Source organism: Arvicanthis niloticus, chromosome 6, assembly GCF_011762505.2.
Source record: "Arvicanthis niloticus isolate mArvNil1 chromosome 6, mArvNil1.pat.X, whole genome shotgun sequence".
Classification (NCBI taxonomy): domain Eukaryota; kingdom Metazoa; phylum Chordata; class Mammalia; order Rodentia; family Muridae; genus Arvicanthis; species Arvicanthis niloticus.
Window position 1 is genome coordinate 64180541 of NC_047663.1, and position 20236 is coordinate 64200776.

The 20236-nt window shown below is 45.6% G+C and overlaps 1 protein-coding gene across 2 annotated transcripts in view; it reads right to left on the reverse strand.

Moving 5' to 3' along the window:
• Gria1 (glutamate ionotropic receptor AMPA type subunit 1) overlaps positions 1–20236 on the reverse strand; it is a 318930-nt gene that overhangs the window by 83539 nt on the left and 215155 nt on the right. For both annotated transcript variants that reach the window (XM_034506141.2, XM_034506142.2), the window contains exons 9-11: positions 11999–12109; positions 10861–11067; positions 6044–6414 (exon numbers count right to left, since the gene is read on the reverse strand). In XM_034506141.2, coding sequence (XP_034362032.1) covers positions 6044–6414; positions 10861–11067; positions 11999–12109 — 689 coding nt within the window. The remainder of the gene's footprint in view (positions 1–6043; positions 6415–10860; positions 11068–11998; positions 12110–20236) is intronic.

The following is a 20236-nucleotide window of genomic DNA, read 5'->3' on the forward strand; positions in this document are numbered from 1 at the left end:
TCTCTCACACTCCTGTTCTCTTCATTTACTATAAGCCAGAGGCATAAACTGCTCCCTCAGATCTTGGGAGCCCTAAGGGAGTAAGCCTTTCTCCAGCAGACTGCATTTGCGCTTGGCTATCATATCTCAGCCCTGTGCAGGCCAGTGACCACGTACTGAGCAGGTCCTCAGAAATCATCTCCAGACACTGTAATTCCACATTCTTTAGCACTTATTTTAGCAAGCTTACTATGTTGTGTGTGACTTGAACCTGTGTGTATGTGTACATGCATACATGTGGGGTATATGCCTGTGTGTACATGAGTGTGTCTCTGTGCATGCATATATGTACGTGCATGTGTGTCTTTGCCTTTGTGTGTGGCGTACGGCAGTGTGTGCATGCATGTGTGTATATGCATGAGGTGAATGCCTGTGCATACATGCCTAGGTGTGTTCATTCATGTGTGTACATTGTGTGTGTTTATGTGGTAAATGCTTTTGTGTAAACACATGTGTGTATGTCTGTGAGGTGTATGCCTTGTGTATGTGTGCACATGTATAAGTGTGGTATATGTATCTCTTTGTATACAGATCTTGATGCAGGTCTGCTTGTAGGTGGTGTGTATGTGTGTGTGTGTGTGTGTGCGTGCATGCACGCATGTGCATCTGGTGCCCTCTTCAATGGCTTTTCCATCATAATTTCTTTGAGACAGGGTCTCTCACTGAACCTGGAGCCCACTGTTTCAGCTAGACTGGCTGGCCAAAACCCTCCAAGGATCTCTGTCCCCATTGTCAGGGTTACCGGCTTGCACTGCTTTGCCTGGTCTTTTCAGTGTTGGTGCTGAGAATCTGAACTTAGGCCCTCATGCTTGGGGACCAATCACATTGCCCATGGAACCATCTCTCCAGTCCCGTGTGTGTGTGTGTGTGTGTGTGTGTGTGTGTGTGTGTGTGTGTGTGTGTTTGAGACAAGGTCTAATTCTATAGCCCTAAGCTGGAAACTCATGATGTAGCCTTGGCTGGCTTTGAACTTGTGGAAATCCTTCTGCTCAGTGTCTAGACTGCTGGAAATATAGCTGTGTGTCACCATGCTGAGGTTCATTTTGTTTAGGAGACATAAGAGTTTATACATCCACCATCCTTGTTTAATGTCTGCCTTATACTGTTGGACTACCAGTTCCTTGAAGCCAGGGCTTCTAACCACAGGCTCCATATCTTCAGTCTGTTGGATAAATGAATGCTGCTGCCTGCAAATAGGGGTGAAAGATATACAAAAGAGAGTGGGGGGAGGCAAAAATAAACCTTGTCTCCAATGATTCAGTTTTTTTCAATATATTAATCTTCAGAATGTTCTATATGGAATGAGAAATCTAAAATATCTATTAAAACAGATCTTTGGGCACAAGAAATAGGCTTACCAAGTCTACTCATAGCTCCTGATGTCACCAGCAAACAGCCGAAATACAAACAGCACAGTCTGTGATCACAGCTCAGGGGATTTTTAGTTTATAATGTCAGAACCACTACATCCCTGGCTTATGTGAGCATTTCAAAGGAGAAGGGGAGGAGTCAGGAAAGCATTTCAGTTCTATGTGTGGGCAGGACTGAAAGTGCTCTTTCTAAATGTTACTATGCACCTGTGATGCTGCTACTGTAGGTATCATGACCAGTCCTACAAGATGGCTCCCCCAACCATGCCCCCTGCTTTTACTCTGGCAACCACGAAGCCTCAACTCTTGTCCCTATCCTCTCTTGACTTTGTAAGAACCTACAGGGCTACTGTGGGTGGGTATGATCTTCCTAATCTTTTGTCTTCCTGATCTGAGGATACACATGTGGCTGAGAACAGGACCCCTGTCCCTGCCTCTTGGTGGATGCAGTATATGAGAGTTGCCAGCATGTGAACAACAACAAGATACCCAGGTGAAGAGAAAGGCAGAAGGGCTGGTCCTGGTTGATTCCCTGGTTTCTTGAGTGGAGAAAGTGAAACACATGTCTGCTCACATTACTGTGATCTGGATCTGTATTTCTCTGATTTATGGAGATCTCTACTGGGCCATAGTTAGTTTGGTTTCGGTTATTGGACATCAATTACTTTTAAGTTATTATAAAGATACAATTTTTGAGGGCTTGTGTGTCAGGATCTCATGTCTTTTTTTTTTTTTTTTTTAAGACAAGTTTTCATGCAGCCCAGGCTGCCTTTAGATTCAAAATGTGGTAGAGATGTCTCTGGATTTTGAATCCTATCTCTTCCTCCAAAGTGCTGGGATTGTAGACAGGCACTAGTGTGGTGGTTTAAATGATGCTGGGGGTGGAACCAAGGGACCCACGCTCATAAGTAGGTGTTCTAACTGAGCTGCTTCTCAGCATAAAATAACTAGCTGTATATAACACGAGTACATGCAATTCAATGGGTTCTAGCTCTCCACATCCTGAGTTAGTGAGAGGCTAGGACACATTCTTTCAATAAGGGCAGTGGATGGTAACCACACACTTGATGGAGCTTGGGACATCGTGTGTAAGAGGGAGTGAAGGATTGTAGGAGCTAGAGGGGTCAAGGTTGTCACAAGAAAACCCACAGAACCAACTAAACTGCTCTCACAGGAGCTCCTAGAGACTGAACTGACAATCAGGGAGCCTATGTGGGTCTGACTTAGTTCCTCTGCATGTATGCTATGGCTGTGTAGCTTAACATTCTTGTGGGACTCCTAACAGTGGGAGTTGGGGCTGTCGCTGACTCTACTGACTGCTTCTGGGACCCTTTTTCTCCTCCTGGGTTGCTTTGTCCAGCCTTAATATGAAAGATGGTGCCTGTTCTTACTGCATGTTTGATTCATATGCCATGTTTGGTTGATATTCATGGGAGACCCGCCTTTTTCTGAAGAAAACTGGTGGAGTGGATGGAATGGGGGAAAGGGGAGAACTGGGAACAGAGGAGGAACAGTGGACAGACCAAGCTAATCTGGCAAAATGTCTAACAGTAGGAACAACTATGAACCTTCAAGGTTCCACCCAGCTTTGCGTTTGCCAGAGGCACACCAGAGTACCAGGAAACAGCAACTTCTCATCTCCCACCATTGTCTGCTTGGCTTCTGTCACTGTTGCAGCACCCTTACCTTTGTATCTGGGCCAAAGTAAGATGACATGCGCACATTTGTATTTATGAGAAGCATTCTAATGCATACTTTGACTCCCAGTGAGGTTGTTAAACTCTGTGATCAGCTGAAGCAGCCTTGAGAAGGGAAAGACCACTGAGTAGGACACAACTCCTTATAGTGGTAGTGCATTCCTGTGGGGATCAGATGGTATCATCCACTCACACATCTTCCCTCTCAGCTCCTGTGGGGAGGAGTCTCAGAATCCAGATGCTGTGTCTCTGCAGTAAACTACTGCCTGTCTGTATTCCTGCCTTTTCTCTGGACTTCTCTAAGAGGGCAAGGTAACATGAGCAGCAGCGCATAGTACCTGTCTTAGTTAGGGTTTTACTCTGTGAGCAGACACCATGACAAGGCAACTCTTATAAGGACAAACATTTAATTGGAGCTGGTTTACAGGTTCAGAAGTTCAGTCCATTATCATCAAGCCAGGGGCGTGACAGCATCCAGGCAGGCATGATGCAGGAGGAGCTGAGAGTTCTACATCTACATCTGAAGGCTGCTAGCAGAATACTAACTTTCAGGTAGCTAAGATCACGGTCTTAGTGCCACAGTAACACACCTACTCCAACAAGGCCACATCTACTCCAACAGGGCCACACCCTCTAACAGTGCCACTCCTGGGCCAAGCATAGACAAACCATCACAGTACCCAAAGTCCAATGTCTAAAATCCACGAATATCATGCTAGCTGTAGGCTGCAGACCTAGCACTGTAATCCTTTCACTCAATGGAGAAGCCATGGTTTCCATGCCACCCACAAGAAGCAGAGACACTGAAGCTGAAGAGGAGGATGGCTTTGAGGTTACTCCTCACCATGGTGTTGGTTCCTAAGACACTTAAGTGGGGCCCTCAGAAACCACAAGAGTGCAAAATATTGTGGTCCATAGATCATAGACACTCAGGGGCTGCAAAAGTCACGGGTAAAAGAGATCACAAGGGGCTGTGGTGAGCTGGCGAATGTATAGGTGACTGCTATTCCGTTTCCGACAACCATTGCCAAACTTATACAGGATAAACAAAGCTGTGTCTGACAGAGTATTCAGTTTGTGAAGTAGGCACATGAGACCCAGAAAGATGTGAAAACACTGGAAGGCAAACCACAGGGCTGTGGTGAGAGGCAGGTGTTTGCTCTTAGAGGAAGTACCAGCAGGGCAAGCTCACACTGTGTGCACGCTCACATGTTTGTACTTACACTGACACATTCAGAGCTATCTCTTCCCACTGTTTACCCCGTGGCTGGATTTATCTCTAAGCAAGCCCTTCCCCTGCTTGGTTTCCTCTGTCTTCGCCTTGTGTTTGGCAGTATTGGCTGAGTATCCAGTCTCGCACCTTCTCTCCCACGTCACCCTACCCCCTCCAACTGTCTTCTTATTTAAAGAAAAACAAGATTAAAACAGTGAACCATGAGGTTTTCCAAATTATAAGGCAGACAAATTAAGGCCTGGGGGAGGCTGGTTAGGAAGGCATTACTCCTCCACCATTAGGAGCATTGGTCCTCATTCACATCAAATGCAAATTGTAAATGGGGGTAAATAATGTGTTTAAATACTTCCATAAGGGGTGGATTTATGCACTTGGACGTCAATAGACACATGGGAGCCAAAGTCCAAGCTATGCTACTTTGCCTGGTTTTGAGATGTGGTCATCTACAAGGAAGTGCCCATTGGAAAGAGAGAGTTCACAGACATTGACCAAAGGAAGAGAACACAGAGCCAGACTGCCTTCCTCACCAGGTCAGCTTGAGAGGGTTGTAACATAAATATTATAGAATGTGACCAAAGGAACACTACACATTAACATAAGATGTCAATGGACCTGGGCATTGCTCACAGCTGATAGTTTTCAAATTGTCTCTTTCTTCCCTTTCCTTTATCTACTTCCCCTTGGCTTCAAAAGTAACTTTTCCTAAAATAAATTGTGTGAACAAGTCCAATACACAACACAGCGGGGCCACTGGGCTTCCGTGCATATGAACCAGAGGAAATATATAGTTCTGCTGTATAGAGTTTTCAAAAACCTTTTCAAAAACCAGAACCAGGAAAAGAAAAGCCTTTCCCTATTGAGAAGAGGAAATCAGGGCCTGCCTGGTGGAGGCCTCGCAGAGGGGCCATGTGCTGGATCCAGTGCTTTATCATGAAGGAACCATTCTGGCATCAGGGCAGAATGGCCCTGGCAGCGTTGTGAAAAGAGGATCATGGATTTCTGCTCTATTGCTATGAGCATCTAGTTAGAGGGTGTCTCTCTGTTATGCCAATGGTAGATGCTCAGTAAATGTTGGTTGTATTATACTATCCTCCATTCTTCTTCTGTACTTTAAATCTACAGAATATCATTCACAATGATGTCTATGCATCTTGACAGTGTATTACCAAGGCAGCAGATGGCTGGCCCAACCTAAAAACACCCAGACATACCTACAACATGCAAAGAACAGTTGACCAAAATTTTAGGAGAAACACAGGCACAATGAAATCTGAGAAGAATTCTCATAGCGTGTGTGTGTGTGTGTGTGTGTGTGTGTGTGTGTGTGTGTGTGTGTGCCATGTATACAGAGTATAGAGGTCAGCATCAGTACCATTCCTCAGAAACCACCAACCTTGATTTCTGGGTCAGGGTCTCTCATGGGGACAGGGGACTCATTGATCTAGGCAGGGCCAGTCAACAAGCCCTCCAACATAGACCCTCCATCTCTGTGCCCTAAGTCCTGGGATTACAAGCAGATAGCATCATGACCAGATTTTTTTCATGGGTTCTGGGGATCAAACTTAGATCCTCTTTTGTACAATAAGTACTTTACCAAGTGGGCCATTTCCCAACCCCCAATTCTTAACCCTTGAAATTCCAATATTTTTTCATCCCAAGACCATTATAGCATTAAGTAAAGGAGTTGTGAAGAGTTGACTGACCTGGGGGAAATGTCACATCCTTGCTGCATGAAGGCCCCCAGGGAGAACCACAGGCTGTTGAATATGCCAAACTCATTTGACTGGTCACTGGTTGTCTGGTCTCGTCCCTCTTCAAACTCTTCACTGTGCCATTCATAGGGGCTGAACCGGCTGACCAGGAAGAGGACGACGCTCACTCCAATGTAGGCAAACACTATACACATCCAGATCTCATAGGCCAAAGGGTCAAGAAAGGAGAAGACACCTGGCTTGGACTTCTGTGGCTTCTTAATCATAATGGAGATTCCCAAACTCATGAATGGCTTTGAGAAGTCGATGACTTCCTCCCGGACCAAGGTTATGGTCAAAGGAGCCACTGCCACATCTGCTCTCTGAAAGGATAAAATCAAATAAGGTTCAGTTGGACTCAGCAGCTCTTTTTCTTGTTTCTGTTCCTCCCCTCTGTGTGTGTCTCTGTCTCCTCTATCTCTTTATCTCTATCTCTGTCTCTCTATGTCTGTCTGTCTGTCTGTCTGTCTGTCTGTCTGTCTGTCTGTCTATCTGTCTCTGCACATGAATTGGTGTGCATGTTTTAAGGTAGGCCAGAGGTTGATATCAGCTGTCTTCACTGTATATGTTTCTACCTTGTTTTGGAAGACAGGGCCCCTATCTAAACCTGGATTGGCTAGACCGGCTGGCCAGTTGAGCCCTGCCACCCTCTGTCTTTGTCTCCCCTCCCCAGTGCTGAGATTACAGGCATGCACTATAGTACTAAGCTTTTTATATGGGTAGGGATCCACACTCAGGTCCCCATGGTTGGTTAGCATGTGCTTTATAGACTGAGGCCTCTTCCCAGCTTCTGTTTCTATCTTTTCTGTGAAGAATTTTTTCTTTTACCTTAAGGATGTGTAAACGGTATAGAGCCCTGTAAGACTAATTGTTCTGACACTGTGAAGTATTTCTGAGTCACAGACAACAGCTTGATATTTGTCAGAGGAGTTCAGTCCATTATTTGACAGCTCTTCTTGATAGAGATACCTTCCCCATTCTGTAAGAAAGAAGCTGCTGCTTCTGCTTATCCAGTGGCCAGCCTTCTTTCTTGTGTTCTGAGAACCTCTCCAGCCCTGCTCCCAACCCTTCAGGTTGAATGTAGGTTTTCCAACCTGATTACACTGGAAAGAAGATAGGACCTACAAGTGCTTACTCAGCACACCCTGCTCCAGATCTGGTCCTGAGACTCAGGAATGCCTGAAACCCATGTGGCTCTATGAGAGTTAGTCCTAAGAACTGGAGCCAGAGCTAAGATGCAGGAAGGATGATCCCAGAGGCTGCCATTTGGGTTCCTCAATTCAGGGCTTATGCTGGACTCCCTGAAAACCTATCAATACATTCCTCTATCTCCAAGAACACATGGCAGTTCTTTTGTTTGCTTAAGCCAGTTTGCATTGGATTTCTTTTACCTACAACCAAGATTATCCTGGCTAATGAGATGGTGATGGCAAATTGAACCTGATAAACATTTATGGGACAATGATGTGTAAGCTCTAGGCTAGAAGCTGGAGGTAAGCTTTGACCCCTCCACCATCAAGCTAGCAGAAGAGATTATTATATTGCATATGCACACATATACACAGGACACAGTTATCAAGTATACAAGGTAGGCAGGACACTGCAGGAGGAGGGGGAGGGGTCCATCGCACTGGGAGCTTAGGGAGTGCGGCATAGGAGAGGTGACAAGTCAATGTGACATTGTAAAAAGGGAGAATGTTACATATTGCTCTGCTGGGTAGTAGTATTCTAGGAGGAAGGAACCATGTGAGAAAGAGCCTGAGAGTGAGAAAATCAAGGCAGTTGTGAATTTTCTTTCCAGGAAGATTGCTAAAAGCTACACAAGTATTCAGTGTTTGAATATTAACCCTAGTCTGTTGGTAAGCAGGGAGGAGTGCCAGGCATGCTTATGTGCCCTAGGGCAGCGCTAGGACACACCAGACAGCTTGGATATAGCAGAAAGGAGAAAGAAACATAAGGGATTCTGGTTGAGACAAACTTAGACCTGGACTCTGTGGAGCAAACACTCCCACCACAGGCATGCAGCAAATCGTCTCCACCTTTTTTTAGGGAGCTGACCCCTGGAGGAGTCAAGTGGCTTACAGGAGCTATGCAGCTCAGAGAATCATTGGAACTCAAGCCCAGTAGACTATCTGCAGGTATTACTTTCTTTCTGCTCTGGACATGGACAGACAAGAAGATATCCATGAATAAGGCTCAAAGGCACTTCCAGGAGCCACAGCCCTGCTTCTCTCCCTGAGAGCACCCACCTCTGGCTCTTCTCTCAGTTTTTCTCAGCAGCACAGTCCAGAGTTTCAATGGAATGATGCCCACAAAAGCAGATGTCCCAGTGATGGACAAGACAGAACTTTGGGTTATGAGCACTGTTATTGACTACACATCTTTCAACAAATGAGCTAAGCAAGCCCTTAGCACCTCTGTGATCTCTTCTATAAAGTGCAGAAATGGTCTTAGCTACCTAATATGGCTGAGATGACGATGTGAAAAAAGATGAGTGTAGTATTTAGCATGGCACGAGGCACCAGGAGAGTATGAAGTAGTTACTGCTGCGGTCAAGAAACAGGGAGAGAAGAGACATTCCTAGTAGCCACTTTTACAAAGTGGGAAGCTGGGAGTCCTGTGAGTGAGTTTTTTCTCCCCCTCATGGGTGGTTTGCAGTTGTTATTTCCCTAGCATCCTTTTTCTTTTTCAGGGGAATAAAATGGGCAAGCTGAACTCACAATAAAGATAAATAGCTTTGTGCTCATGTTTTTCCTGGGAATCAGTTTTCACCGATAGAAGGAGAGGTCTAGTAAATAGGACATAAGGTTTTAGGCTGAACAAGAAGCACAGAGGTGACTCCAAGTCTCTGAAGAGTGGATGAGCCTGACACTCTACTGTCTGCTGGCAATAGGGTTGTGCCCTTGGGCTGGTCACACCCTGCTCTGTCCAGGACAGGGGCTTTTTGACAAAGAACTATGTAATAGGAGGTGAAGGCGAAGATGAATGTTGGAGAAGGTGAAAAGTTCACAGCAATTGCCATGGCAATGACCTTAAGAGCTGGAAGGAAGTTCCCATGGAAACCAGCCTCCAGATGCAGCATGACTGTGTAGCACTACCCATCCAGGTCTTTGTTTCAATGATGTAGTTTCCAAAGTGAGGGGCATCAAGGGAAGATGGAAGGGAGATGTGGGGAGCATTTCCAAACTTAGCCTGGAAAGCCACTTTGCTTCAGAATACTTTCTTGATGCTGCCTTTCTTTCCATTGTCAGGCATACCCTGCATGGCTGCCATGACTCCTCATTCCCTAACATGAGGATGCAAACACACAAGTCTCTAAAATGATCACTGCCTCCAGACGGTCAACTGTGTACCAACCTGAGGCTCAGTATGACTTCCATGCTGTTCAGAGACACAGCTGGCATATCCATGACTTTTGAAGAAAGCTTCCATGACCCCTTTCTTAAACATTATGGAAACTACTTTTTGCCATTTTCTTATTTTCTCTAAGACAACGTCTCTAGCCCAGGCTGGCCTCAAACTCATCAAGGAAGAACCTTTCCGTATCCACCTCTGGAATGCTGGGATTACAGGTGTGTTCCATCATGCCCAGAAGACGTAGTGCTGTGCATTGAACGCAGGACCTCATGTATGCTTGACAGGAACTCTACCAACTGAGCCATAGCCTCTGTCCCTCTTTCTTTTTGTCGTTCTAAGTAAGAGCCATCATCGCCTCCCGGTGCTGACTGAATCAACCCCACACTTGTCTTGTCATTTGCGACTCAAACTTCTCTGGCCAATCCTACTTGAAGAAGCCAGCCCAGTATTTTCTTGACCTCACCTTATTTATTTGTGTGTACCGTTTTTGTCATTTGTCCTCTAGAAACTTCCAGCTGCCCATCTCTCTGTCTCTATTTCAATAACTGTTTTCCAAGACCCACATAGTCAGGAGGGCTAGAAATCTCCCTGAGAATCCTATACTCTTGAGCAGTCTCTTTACCCTAGGAAGTGTGCAGGGTCTGGGAACCTTGGCTTGTCACAAATCCCTGGACTCTGAAAACAACACTGGCCATTCAGTGCCTGCTCAAGACTGCTTCAATTTACCGGTGTGTCTTGCAGTAGTTGCCTAGGGGGATTTCCCTGAGTGTGTCATACGACACAGATGACTTGGGCCTACCCCTACCACACAAATGAGCAGAATTCTCAGCAGAGTGAGCCACAAAGAAGCAGAGGCTAACTTCTAGGATGGAAACCCAGGGCAGTTTGAACGGCAGTCCCAACTGTTAGGAGGGGGACACCAAGAGGCCTTGGAAAAGTGTTCTGGAGAAGGAGTTAGAGATGGAAGACGGCAGCGGAGGCTCAAGGGAACAAAGATGGAGGGGGAAGGTGGGGAAAGCTACAGGGCAGAAATTACAGGAAAGAGGAGCACCTTGACACTGAGCTTGGATGCAGGTGCAAGTAGTCCCAATGACTAAGGACTGAGAGGGACACAAATGACTCTTAGCAAATTAATGTGAGCTTTGTTATCGGTCCCAAGGGAGCCGATCCTGGAGCTATCTGTCCTGTCACCTGTGCTGGACAATGGTCAACAGGATTGACAGACACTGAGCCAGGTAGAGTGAATTAGGACCAGGAACTTGGATCCCCATGTCTTAAGATAATAGAGCAGCAACACTAGTCATTTTGGGAGTCAATTTATGCACAGAGCCATCCAGCTATGAAATGATTTCCTGTCTGGTTCCCTCCTCTGTCCTTCATGATAACCTCCTCCTCCTGCCCCAGACACTTACTCCGTAGACCAGCTCTCCCACCATGCCATTCCAGGCCTTTGTGTCGGGATCCCGGGCTCCGTATTTGCCGTCGCTGACGATCTCAAGTCGGTAGGAGTAGCCCACATGCTTGGCGATCTCCGCAGCCAGCTCCACGCAGTAGCCCTCATAACGGTCATTGCCCTCAAACTGGTTGGCATTCTTCTTAAGCATCACGTAAGGATCTTCCTGGTGGGGAAACAGGACAGAGGGTGTGGCCTGTGGGTGCACCTGTGAGTAGGGAGGACTTTGACCTGGCAGAGGAGTATGCTTCTAATATTGGTAAACACTGGGGAGTATCTCTTGATGTTAAATAAGTTCCCTGAATTTCTGTTACTTAGCCCATTATAAACTTCTAGGGAAAAAGAAAATAAATGCTGCTAAAGTAAAAATTTGTATCATACACATGCAATGCAGTTCTCCAAATTATGCTATTTTTGTAATTTTTAAAAAGTATTCTATGTGTATGGGTGTTTTCCTTGCATGCATGTCTGTATGCTACCTGTGTGCCTTGTGCCAGAGGAGGTCAGAAGAGGATGTTAGAGCCCCTGGAACTAGAGTATAGACAGTTGTAAGGCACCACATGGTCCTAGGAATTGAACTCAGGTCCCAGTGTATGTATGTATGTATGTATGTATGTATGTATGTATGTATGTATGTGTGTGTGTATAGTTTTAAAGATATCTCTCAACAGAGTGTGACTTCTACTGAATGAGGCACATAGAAACTAGAACAACCTAGGGTCACCTTTGGGTTTCATATACGGCAAAAGTGGCTTAGAAGATCAGATGTAGCTTATCCAAGGATGCAGGGTGAATCTCAGAGATGCTGAGTGAAAACTCAGAACTGCTTATCTACAAGGCATGCCTTTCTCCAGTCTCTGTGTTGTTGTTGTTATTACTATTATTGTCATTGTTTTATGAGACAGTCTCACTACATAGCAGATGCTGGCCTGGAGCTCTACCCTCCTCCTTGGCCTTCTGAGTGCTGAGCTGACAAGCACGCACCCATGGCTGTGACTAGCTTCACAGTTTTCCATTCATAGCATTTCACACTAAAGTGGGATGTGCTTGGGTGGGTCCAGATTGAACTCCAGGTAAACCTGATGAAGTATACTCACGAGGATAGTAGTGACAATGTAGGTTCTATTCTGGACGCTTGAGTTGTCCCCTCCAGCCTGAGCGTCGGTGGCTGCGGGGACAAACTTATCATCTTCATTCCAGTAACCAATCTGTTAATGAGAAGAAGGCAAAACACAATCTGAGGAGGGATCTTGGTGCTGGCTGTGGTGACACACAGTGATTGGTTCAGAACTCAGTACCAGAGTTCAGGGTGCTGTAAGCAGACATATCAATGGATGAGATACATACCAGGTTCCCTCTCCATCCCTCATAGTGGTGGCTAAGCCCAGAGACTGCCCTTCTGAAAGGACAGAAACCTAACTCTTTATTTAAACTGTAGAGAACAGGGAAAATGAGGGTTGTGGGATTTAATTGGCTGCAGCTGTTTTCACAACCAATCCATGCCTTCCCTGCAGATTAACCCTTTATTTACCTGAACTTTTTTTTTGAGCCACCTGATTAAATAAATGCTGCCCTCATTTTTAGAGTACCGACATCTCGATTTAATTCATGGAAAATAGTACCATCCTCCACTTACTGTCAGCTTTCTTGATTGTTGCAATACTGAGTCATGTTCAAAGGTAAACAAAATTGATTTGTAAATATTGACAGGTTAGCAGTACTTTTCCCAGTGTCTTTCAGGAAAGTAATTGAATCCCAATTATGTGCAAGGTTCTCAGCTAAAACACTTAGTGGTGTACAGCAAGGTGGAGGGATACAAAGATGTACAAGAGGGAGTGTTGTCCCTGGGGACATCATTTGAGAAGACATGAACCACACAGACACACAGTCCAGAACATGCTGAGTGAGTGAGTGAGTGAGTGAGTGAGTGAGTGAGCGAGCAGAGGACATCAGAGAAGCACAAGGCTGGAGTGGGATGCTGTCTGAGGAAAGGGCTACAGGAGATGATGGATAGGCTCAGCTCAAACCTCCTAGATCATGGAGGGTGGTAGCCCTGTTGTGGAGGCAAAAGCCTGCCAATATATGCAAGTTCAATGGGTAGCAGTGAGGACTCACCTAGGAGAGATATGGGTGCATGGGTCTAAGTACCAGAGTGTTTCAAAACCAGGCTAAGCAGTAGGGACTGTTCTTAAGGCAACAGGGACTCATGAAAGGTTTGGGAAAACAGAATGACCTAGCTAACACATGCACACACATATGTGCAGACATGCACACATGTGTATAGCATGTGCGCACACACACATTTAGACTGTCTATATCTCTCTCTCTTGCTCTCCTCTCCTTCCTCTCTTTCATTCCTCTTCACCATCCCCTCCTCTTCTTCTTTCTCCCTCTCCTGCTTCATCCTTCCTCTTTCTTTTCTCCCCCTCCCTCCTTTCTCATCTCTTCCTCTCTCTCCCTCTCTCTGTGTTTCATTCTCTATTCTTCTCCCTTTCCCTTTCTTTTTTTCTCCCTTCTCATCTCCATTCCCCCTCTCTCTAGGCATCTATGTCTGTCATTCTGCTGTAGATACTAAGAGAAAAGGATGGAAAGCTCTTAGTTCACAGGCAGGAGGTAGAAAGTGAGCAGCTTTCTCTACAACCAGAGCTCAGCATACAAACTGAGTCACAGTCCACAAGGTTGGTTCATGCTCTCCCTTCCTTGGACTTTGATTTGTGTGTGTGTGTGTGTGTGTGTGTGTGTGTGTGATCTTCAGCTGTTTACAATGGCAGCTATACACATATGTTCTTGCTTTGGCTCAGTGAGTTTTCTGCCATCTCATCTGTTTACTTCCTGAGGTGGTGCAGCTGGGCAGTGCCTGCTCTAGATCTGGGACACTGCTCATTCATCCCTTCCTGCAGCAGCTATTCTGACTGTGAGCTGGAATCAGTTTACTGCTAGTGAATGCTTTTCTAGTCCTTCTAAATGCTTTTTATGTTTTAATTCCTTTCATCCTCATTGAAACTCCATGACATTTGCCAGGTTTCACTCCCATAATAAGTATGAAGACACTGTGATGTGGAGAGGTAACCTCCCTTGGGCCACAGGATAACTGTGTGGGGGCAAGAGCTGGAAGACTTTCCCTGTTGCAAAAATTCCAGGTCCATGCTGGAACTGTATCGTTTTTCCATAGGTGCCAGGGATCGAATTCATGCTTTCGTGACAGGCACTCTTTTGATTGGGCTATCTCCTTAGCTCTAAGTGAGCCTAGCTGACTTGTGGGAAAAGAAGACATGATCTTGCCAGGTTTGGTAGAGACATTTGGATGCATAGGTTCATGTTCACACCGCCTATGAGCCAGTAGACTCATGTGGATATCTGACTCCACAACTGGATGCATAGGAAGCTGGCAAAAGTGTCTGAAAAGACTTTTTACACAAGCGCTTATGTCCCTTCCTTTGGGCAGTGGGCTGGATTACCATATGAGACTTTGATTCTCTACTGAGGAGGTGCAGGGGCTTTGATTCTTGTTGAAAGTAAATCAGAGTAAGGAGTTTGGTAAAGATTGGGGCCCACTGTTCAGGAGAGGATTTAAAAAAAAAATTCTGACAGGGAGAAGTCTTCTCCTGGGGCCACTTATCATTTTTGATCTCCTATTTTCCATCTGCCTCTAAAGATTCTTTGAACGTCGGAAATGAGTCCAGATGACAGAGAAGATATTCTTAAGTGGATGAGGCTTAAAGAGCAGGTGATCACAGAACTGTGGGTTCGATTGATCTGGCCTGCAGCCATCAGGTTGAATTTGTACATGGGGTGCCCCAGGATTGCCTTTGAAGCCACAGCTCCCGACTTCCCCAAATGAGGGTTGTCATATCCAGTTGCCTATTGTGGCAGAGATGGCTAGCTGACCACCAAGCCATCTTGCTTGCCCTTCATCCAGTAGAGCTAGCAGGAAGTGGCTGTCTTTTCCCAGCCTGTTCAGCATCCCTTTAGGAGGAACTGAGGGATGTGCCTCTTTTCCAGACTGATCTTTCCTGAGTTTCCAGCAGCTTTACCAGTTTTCTTTCTTCCCCATCTGTTTACCAGATTCTGACAGCAAGAAAGGCTCTAGTGGACAGTGACGCCTTCTTCACCCCAACCCTTAGCCTAAGCCCTAGGGATGAATCGCATCTATGGTTTCAACCAACTAACCTCAACTTAAAAAACTTCTCCCAAACTAGTTTGTCATAGCTTGCTGTAACATTCTCATGAGGCAGATCACATAAGCAAGCAAACAATGACAACTTGTCATCCACTAAACAAGAGATTGACTTCCCACGCAATAAAGAGCTAGGTTTCAGCGCATTGTCCCCACAGCATTTAGACAAGCTAGCACATTTAAAAGGCTGAAATTGATAACCTTATTGTGACTTTATCTCAGAATATGGCATAGAGATTCTTGGTAGAGGGATAGACAAAGGAACAGCCAAGGAAGAGGACAATGCCTACGAGAAGGCAAAGCAATAAGCCAGAGACAAGAGCAAGTATAGATGCCCAAGGCTCCATAGGCTGAGGTCAGGGCAGTGTACTGTATTTTCCTGGAGGTAAGAAGCCACAGTGAAGAGTTCTAAGCAGTATGATTTATTGTGTATTTGAAACAGACTCCCTATCTCTGAGGGTGGAAATGTGGTCATTGTAATGAGGTAGGATCGTACACACTTAATGGGATCCATGGCAGGGAGGAAGCTGCTGGGTAGGGCAAGGAAGGTGACAAGGGCCCTGGGTTGGCCAATGAAGATGAAAGAATAGCTGTATTGAGATTGGCTCTTACGCTAACATTAGTTTGTATGTGAAAAGTTGGATGCCAAGGACTTAAAACTTTCAGGGGGGCATATAGAGTTGAAAGCTTTGCTTTCTCCCAGAATGAGAAAATAATGGAGATACCAGAAGGTATTTTGGTCACTGTGGTCTTTCCTGCCCAGTGATGTGCAAGGTTAGAACAGAGTAACCAACTCAGGCCAGGGAAGGGGGACTCAAATCAAGTTGAAAGGGGCAAATGTCAAATGCCATCAATAAGCACTGAAGCAGCCTGCCACACAATCAATGAACAAAGAAGATTGAGTCTCCACTGCTGGTCTCCTGAAGAAATACAGTCTGTAATACAAGGCTCTGTAACGCTCCTGTGGGTGGCCACTAAGAGACTATGTGATCCTATCTCAACGTGACAAGATATTTCATTCAGGGGAGGATCACTAAGCCCACCCCGAGGTCATACATATAAATGGGACTTCTTAAGATTGAACATCACTAGAGCCAGGACCAAATCTGTTCTCTGAAACTTTAAGCTTGATGGATGAAAGCTTAGCATCTCAGTGGGATGTTAAACTACACCAGGATGCCTAGAGTGCTTGCTGGTCCCTAGTCAGCTGGATACAGGTAGAATTGAAGTTTCCCAGAAACCCTGAACCAGGAAGAGAAAGCTTTTGTTACACAGGGCAGGTAAGGCCTTGTGATGCCCCTGTAACCATCACAAGGTCACTTTCAAAAAGCTTAGGTGTTAATTTGCTTGGAGTCGGATTGAGTAAAAGTCTTGGAGGCAGAGATTCAGAGGAATTGATTTTCTGAAAGGCAGATCCCTGTAGACAAAGAATGTTTAAGACCACATTCTAAGAAAGGATTTAGTCACTGGAAAGTAAGTTTGAAAATAGCTTGGTGATTAAAAAATCAGGCACAGCCACTTGCTTGCAGGTTTGAAGGCTGCTCTGTTAGTGCTGTATGTGCCTGTGTAGTGCATACAGAACTGGTATGAAGTTTCTGTGGCAGATAGAGAGGGGTTTAAAACACGAGTGAGAGGAGGTGGGCTGAATGCCCATGCATGCCAGAGGCTGCTTTCCTTAACCTTGTACTTTGGAAGGGTTAAGTATAGTCTCATTCAGTCCTTCGAGGTAACTTTCTTCTTTCCTTCTCTCTCTTCATCCCTCCCCTCCTTCCCCTCCCCTCCCTCCCTTCCTTCTTTTTAAGTCAGGGTCTCATTACACAGCAAGGCTACCCTTGAACTGACAATGATCTTCTTGGCTCAGCCTTCCAAGCCCTGGGATTACAGGCATACCTCCTCCCTTGCATCAGAGATAATGCAACTGAGGTTCAGGAAGGTCTGGTGACTTGTTCAAGGTCACATGGCTAGCACAGAGTACCACTGCTCTGCCTATTCTTAAAGCCCCAGCTCTTTCCCACTCAGTACGGAAACCCAATTGTCTGGGGAGAAGGCTCTGAACTCATCTCTGGTATTGGCTTGTCTCCTTGCTGCAGGAATCCGCATTTTTTGAGTAGGTCTCCAGGCAGTGTTTATGATAATGTCTGCTCATTCCTACAGGGAGCTGCTTACTCTGGGAAGTTCTTGATGAAGCCAAGGTCTAGAGAAGACAGAGTTATGGGAAGGGTCAGAGTCACAGCAAAGGTCCTGCAATCACTGGTGAGGTCACACCAAAGGCAGCTTATGGAATGAGGAAGGTCCCCAGCTCCACTTTTATAGTAAACCATAGTCTAGTCTGGAGATGGACAGTATGATGGAGAAGATAAAAGATGGTAAAAGATGCTACCACATGGAATCTTTTAAGGTCCTTCCAATGCCAGAGCTCAGAGAAATAGAGGTTATTCAGCCAAATCTCTCTTAATTCAAGATGCAGACCTAGATAGGCTAAGCAACCGCCAGATGGATGATACACAGCTGGATGATAACTAAACATACGTCCGATTCTTATATCTACTTCTTATACTACCCATATTTTCGATGTACTGCTAAGGGTAGACAGGATTCTGGCTTTGATCGGAAGGGTCCCATTACCTGGGGAGAGGACAATCCTCCTCAGCAGCCTCCCTAGTCTCTTGTTATGTAGCCCCTGCTGATCTTGAACTTCTTCTGATCCCCCTGCCTCACATTCGCTAGTGCTGGGTTCATAGGTCTTGTGCTACCAGACAAGGCACAATCTCCATATTTTAATGCTGTAAGGGCATAGCTTGTATGCATTGTACAGGTAGCAAACCCTTTCCACTGGCAAGTGGTAACAGTACTCACTATGAGGATTGTGAGGTCAGCCCAGGTTCGTGGTCGCTTATTGTGTATCTAAGGACAGCCACCTTGGCTACTCTGGCCTTTTACAAACCACCTACAGCATCCGTGCATCTCTGTAAGTCGAGAGCCGCAGTCCGGCTCTCCGCAGGGTCTGACAGCACTATGGTTGGAGGAGGAGGTCATGAGTCTGTTGTCCCTTCCAGGAGTGGCAGGATTCTCCTGGTTTGCCCTTGTCCCCCAGCACTGTCCTGATTGTGTCAATTTGATCCTTTCAAGCTTGACAGCAGCTGCAGATAAACAGGGGCTGGGGAGTCAGGGGCTCTTAACAAGGTGTCTTTTTAGCTATTGTTCACTGAGACCTTGGGCAGCCTACTGGGTGTCTCTGTCTCAATTTACCCATGGAGAAAGAAAGACAGGCTAGATACACACACACACACACACACACACACACACACACACACACGCCCTGACAGAGCTGAGGAAGTCACATCAGACTGCCTAGATGACAGTGTGTGCATCTGAAATGTTCCACAACTACGGGACACACCCCTGAGCTAATCTAGGTATAAATGTATGTGTTCCCATTTCAGAGATGTGGAAGTTGAGGACAGTTAAGATAGTTAAATACTTGAGCAGAAGTAAGTTCTTCTTCTAGCAGCAGTAATTAGAAGGATCAAGCTGACAAAACCAGATTCTTGTGATAAGCAGAGTAATAATCCCCACACAAGATGTCCCTACTGCATACATTGAGTTTGAGCATGACCTGTTACATAGTGAAAGGACTCACAGCTGAGATGGAGAGAGGTGCCTGGACCATCTGTGTGGGGCCCATCTAGTTAATAAACCCTTTAAAGTGGAGACTTCCTCAGCTCTGTCAGTGGAACAGAGAGACACAATGTTTCTGAGCCTGTGGAGAGATGGTGCTACAGGCATTGGGCAGCCTCTAATTAAAAACTGGCAAATGAGAAGATGCCCCCAGAGAGGAATATGGCCCTGCCAGCACCTTGACTATTTAATCCATCCATGTGTGGAATCATAAGGTGAAATATTTTTGTGGTTTGAAGTCATGGTTAGTAATAATCTATTAAGGCAACAATAGAAAATCTCACAGCCCTGATGAGCTGAGCCAGACTAGAAAGTAGAGGTGGGCTTTACTGTGATACAGAGAGTCTGGGCTTTAAGGAGCCAAGGATGCTGTATCCTCAGAGATATCTAGAGTTTTCTGCAATGGCAGCAATGCTCTGTGTGTGCACTGTGAGGCCCAACATTCAGGAGCCGCATGTGGTTGTGCAGCACGTGATAATTTTTAGATTTTAATTCATTAAAAATTAAATTTCAATGATCTATATGGCCAGGGCGAGGATGTGTAACACAGCCTCAGAGACACAGAGGGTGCTATGTCTGAGGTGCCAGCTTTCTAGGTGCCAGGGCCGGCATTTAGAGCTTTCAAACACCTGAGATGCTTGAATCGTCTCAATGAGCCCACACAGTCAGCGGTATCATTGTGAGCTCTGTCTAAGGCTCAGAGAACTTGGAAGATTTCTTCAGGTCCCAGATGAGTAAATGGAGAACTCAAGCTTTGGTCCCAGGATCCCTAAGATCCACAGCCCTCCACCAGCTTCAAAACCTTCAACAGTGCCTCCTTGTTGGCTTTACCACAAGGAAGCAGATGTGAGGATGCCCCAGGGCAGGGGACACAGGCTGCCCTGTGAGAGACAGAATGAAAGCAACCGGATGCTGTCTCCAAGAAACACCCTTTGATCTAAATGCTGAAGGTTGAGAAGGTATGGACCAAGCAAAAGACAGCAGCAGTGTGGAGACCCCATCCTCCCTAGGTATGTGAAGAGCCCTGGACGGAAAGGAACATGTGTATTCACAGAACTGAAATAAACAAAATTGTTGGGCGTGGCATGAAGGACATGTCAAAGGTCAAAGGTGGAGAGCTTGAGAGTGACCCAATCACACTGGGTCTTAGAGTTTAAGACTGAAAGATCTACAGTTCTTAAAAAGGTCCAATATGAATAGTAATATTGCATAATAAACAGGCATGTGTGTTTTTCACTCTGACTTCTGTTGAGAAGAAAGCATGACTGTGAGTAGGTGTGGACAATCAGAAGGTAGTTAACTTCATCAATAGCATTCTAGAATTCTCCAGAACCCCCAGGAATATAACTGGTACTGTGGACGTATCTATTACTTTATATTTTCAGGCCCTTACAAAAAATTGAGACCAAATTTCACCCTATATCCTTGACTAGTCTCAGACTTACAATAATCCTCCAGCCTCAGCCACTCAAATGTTTGG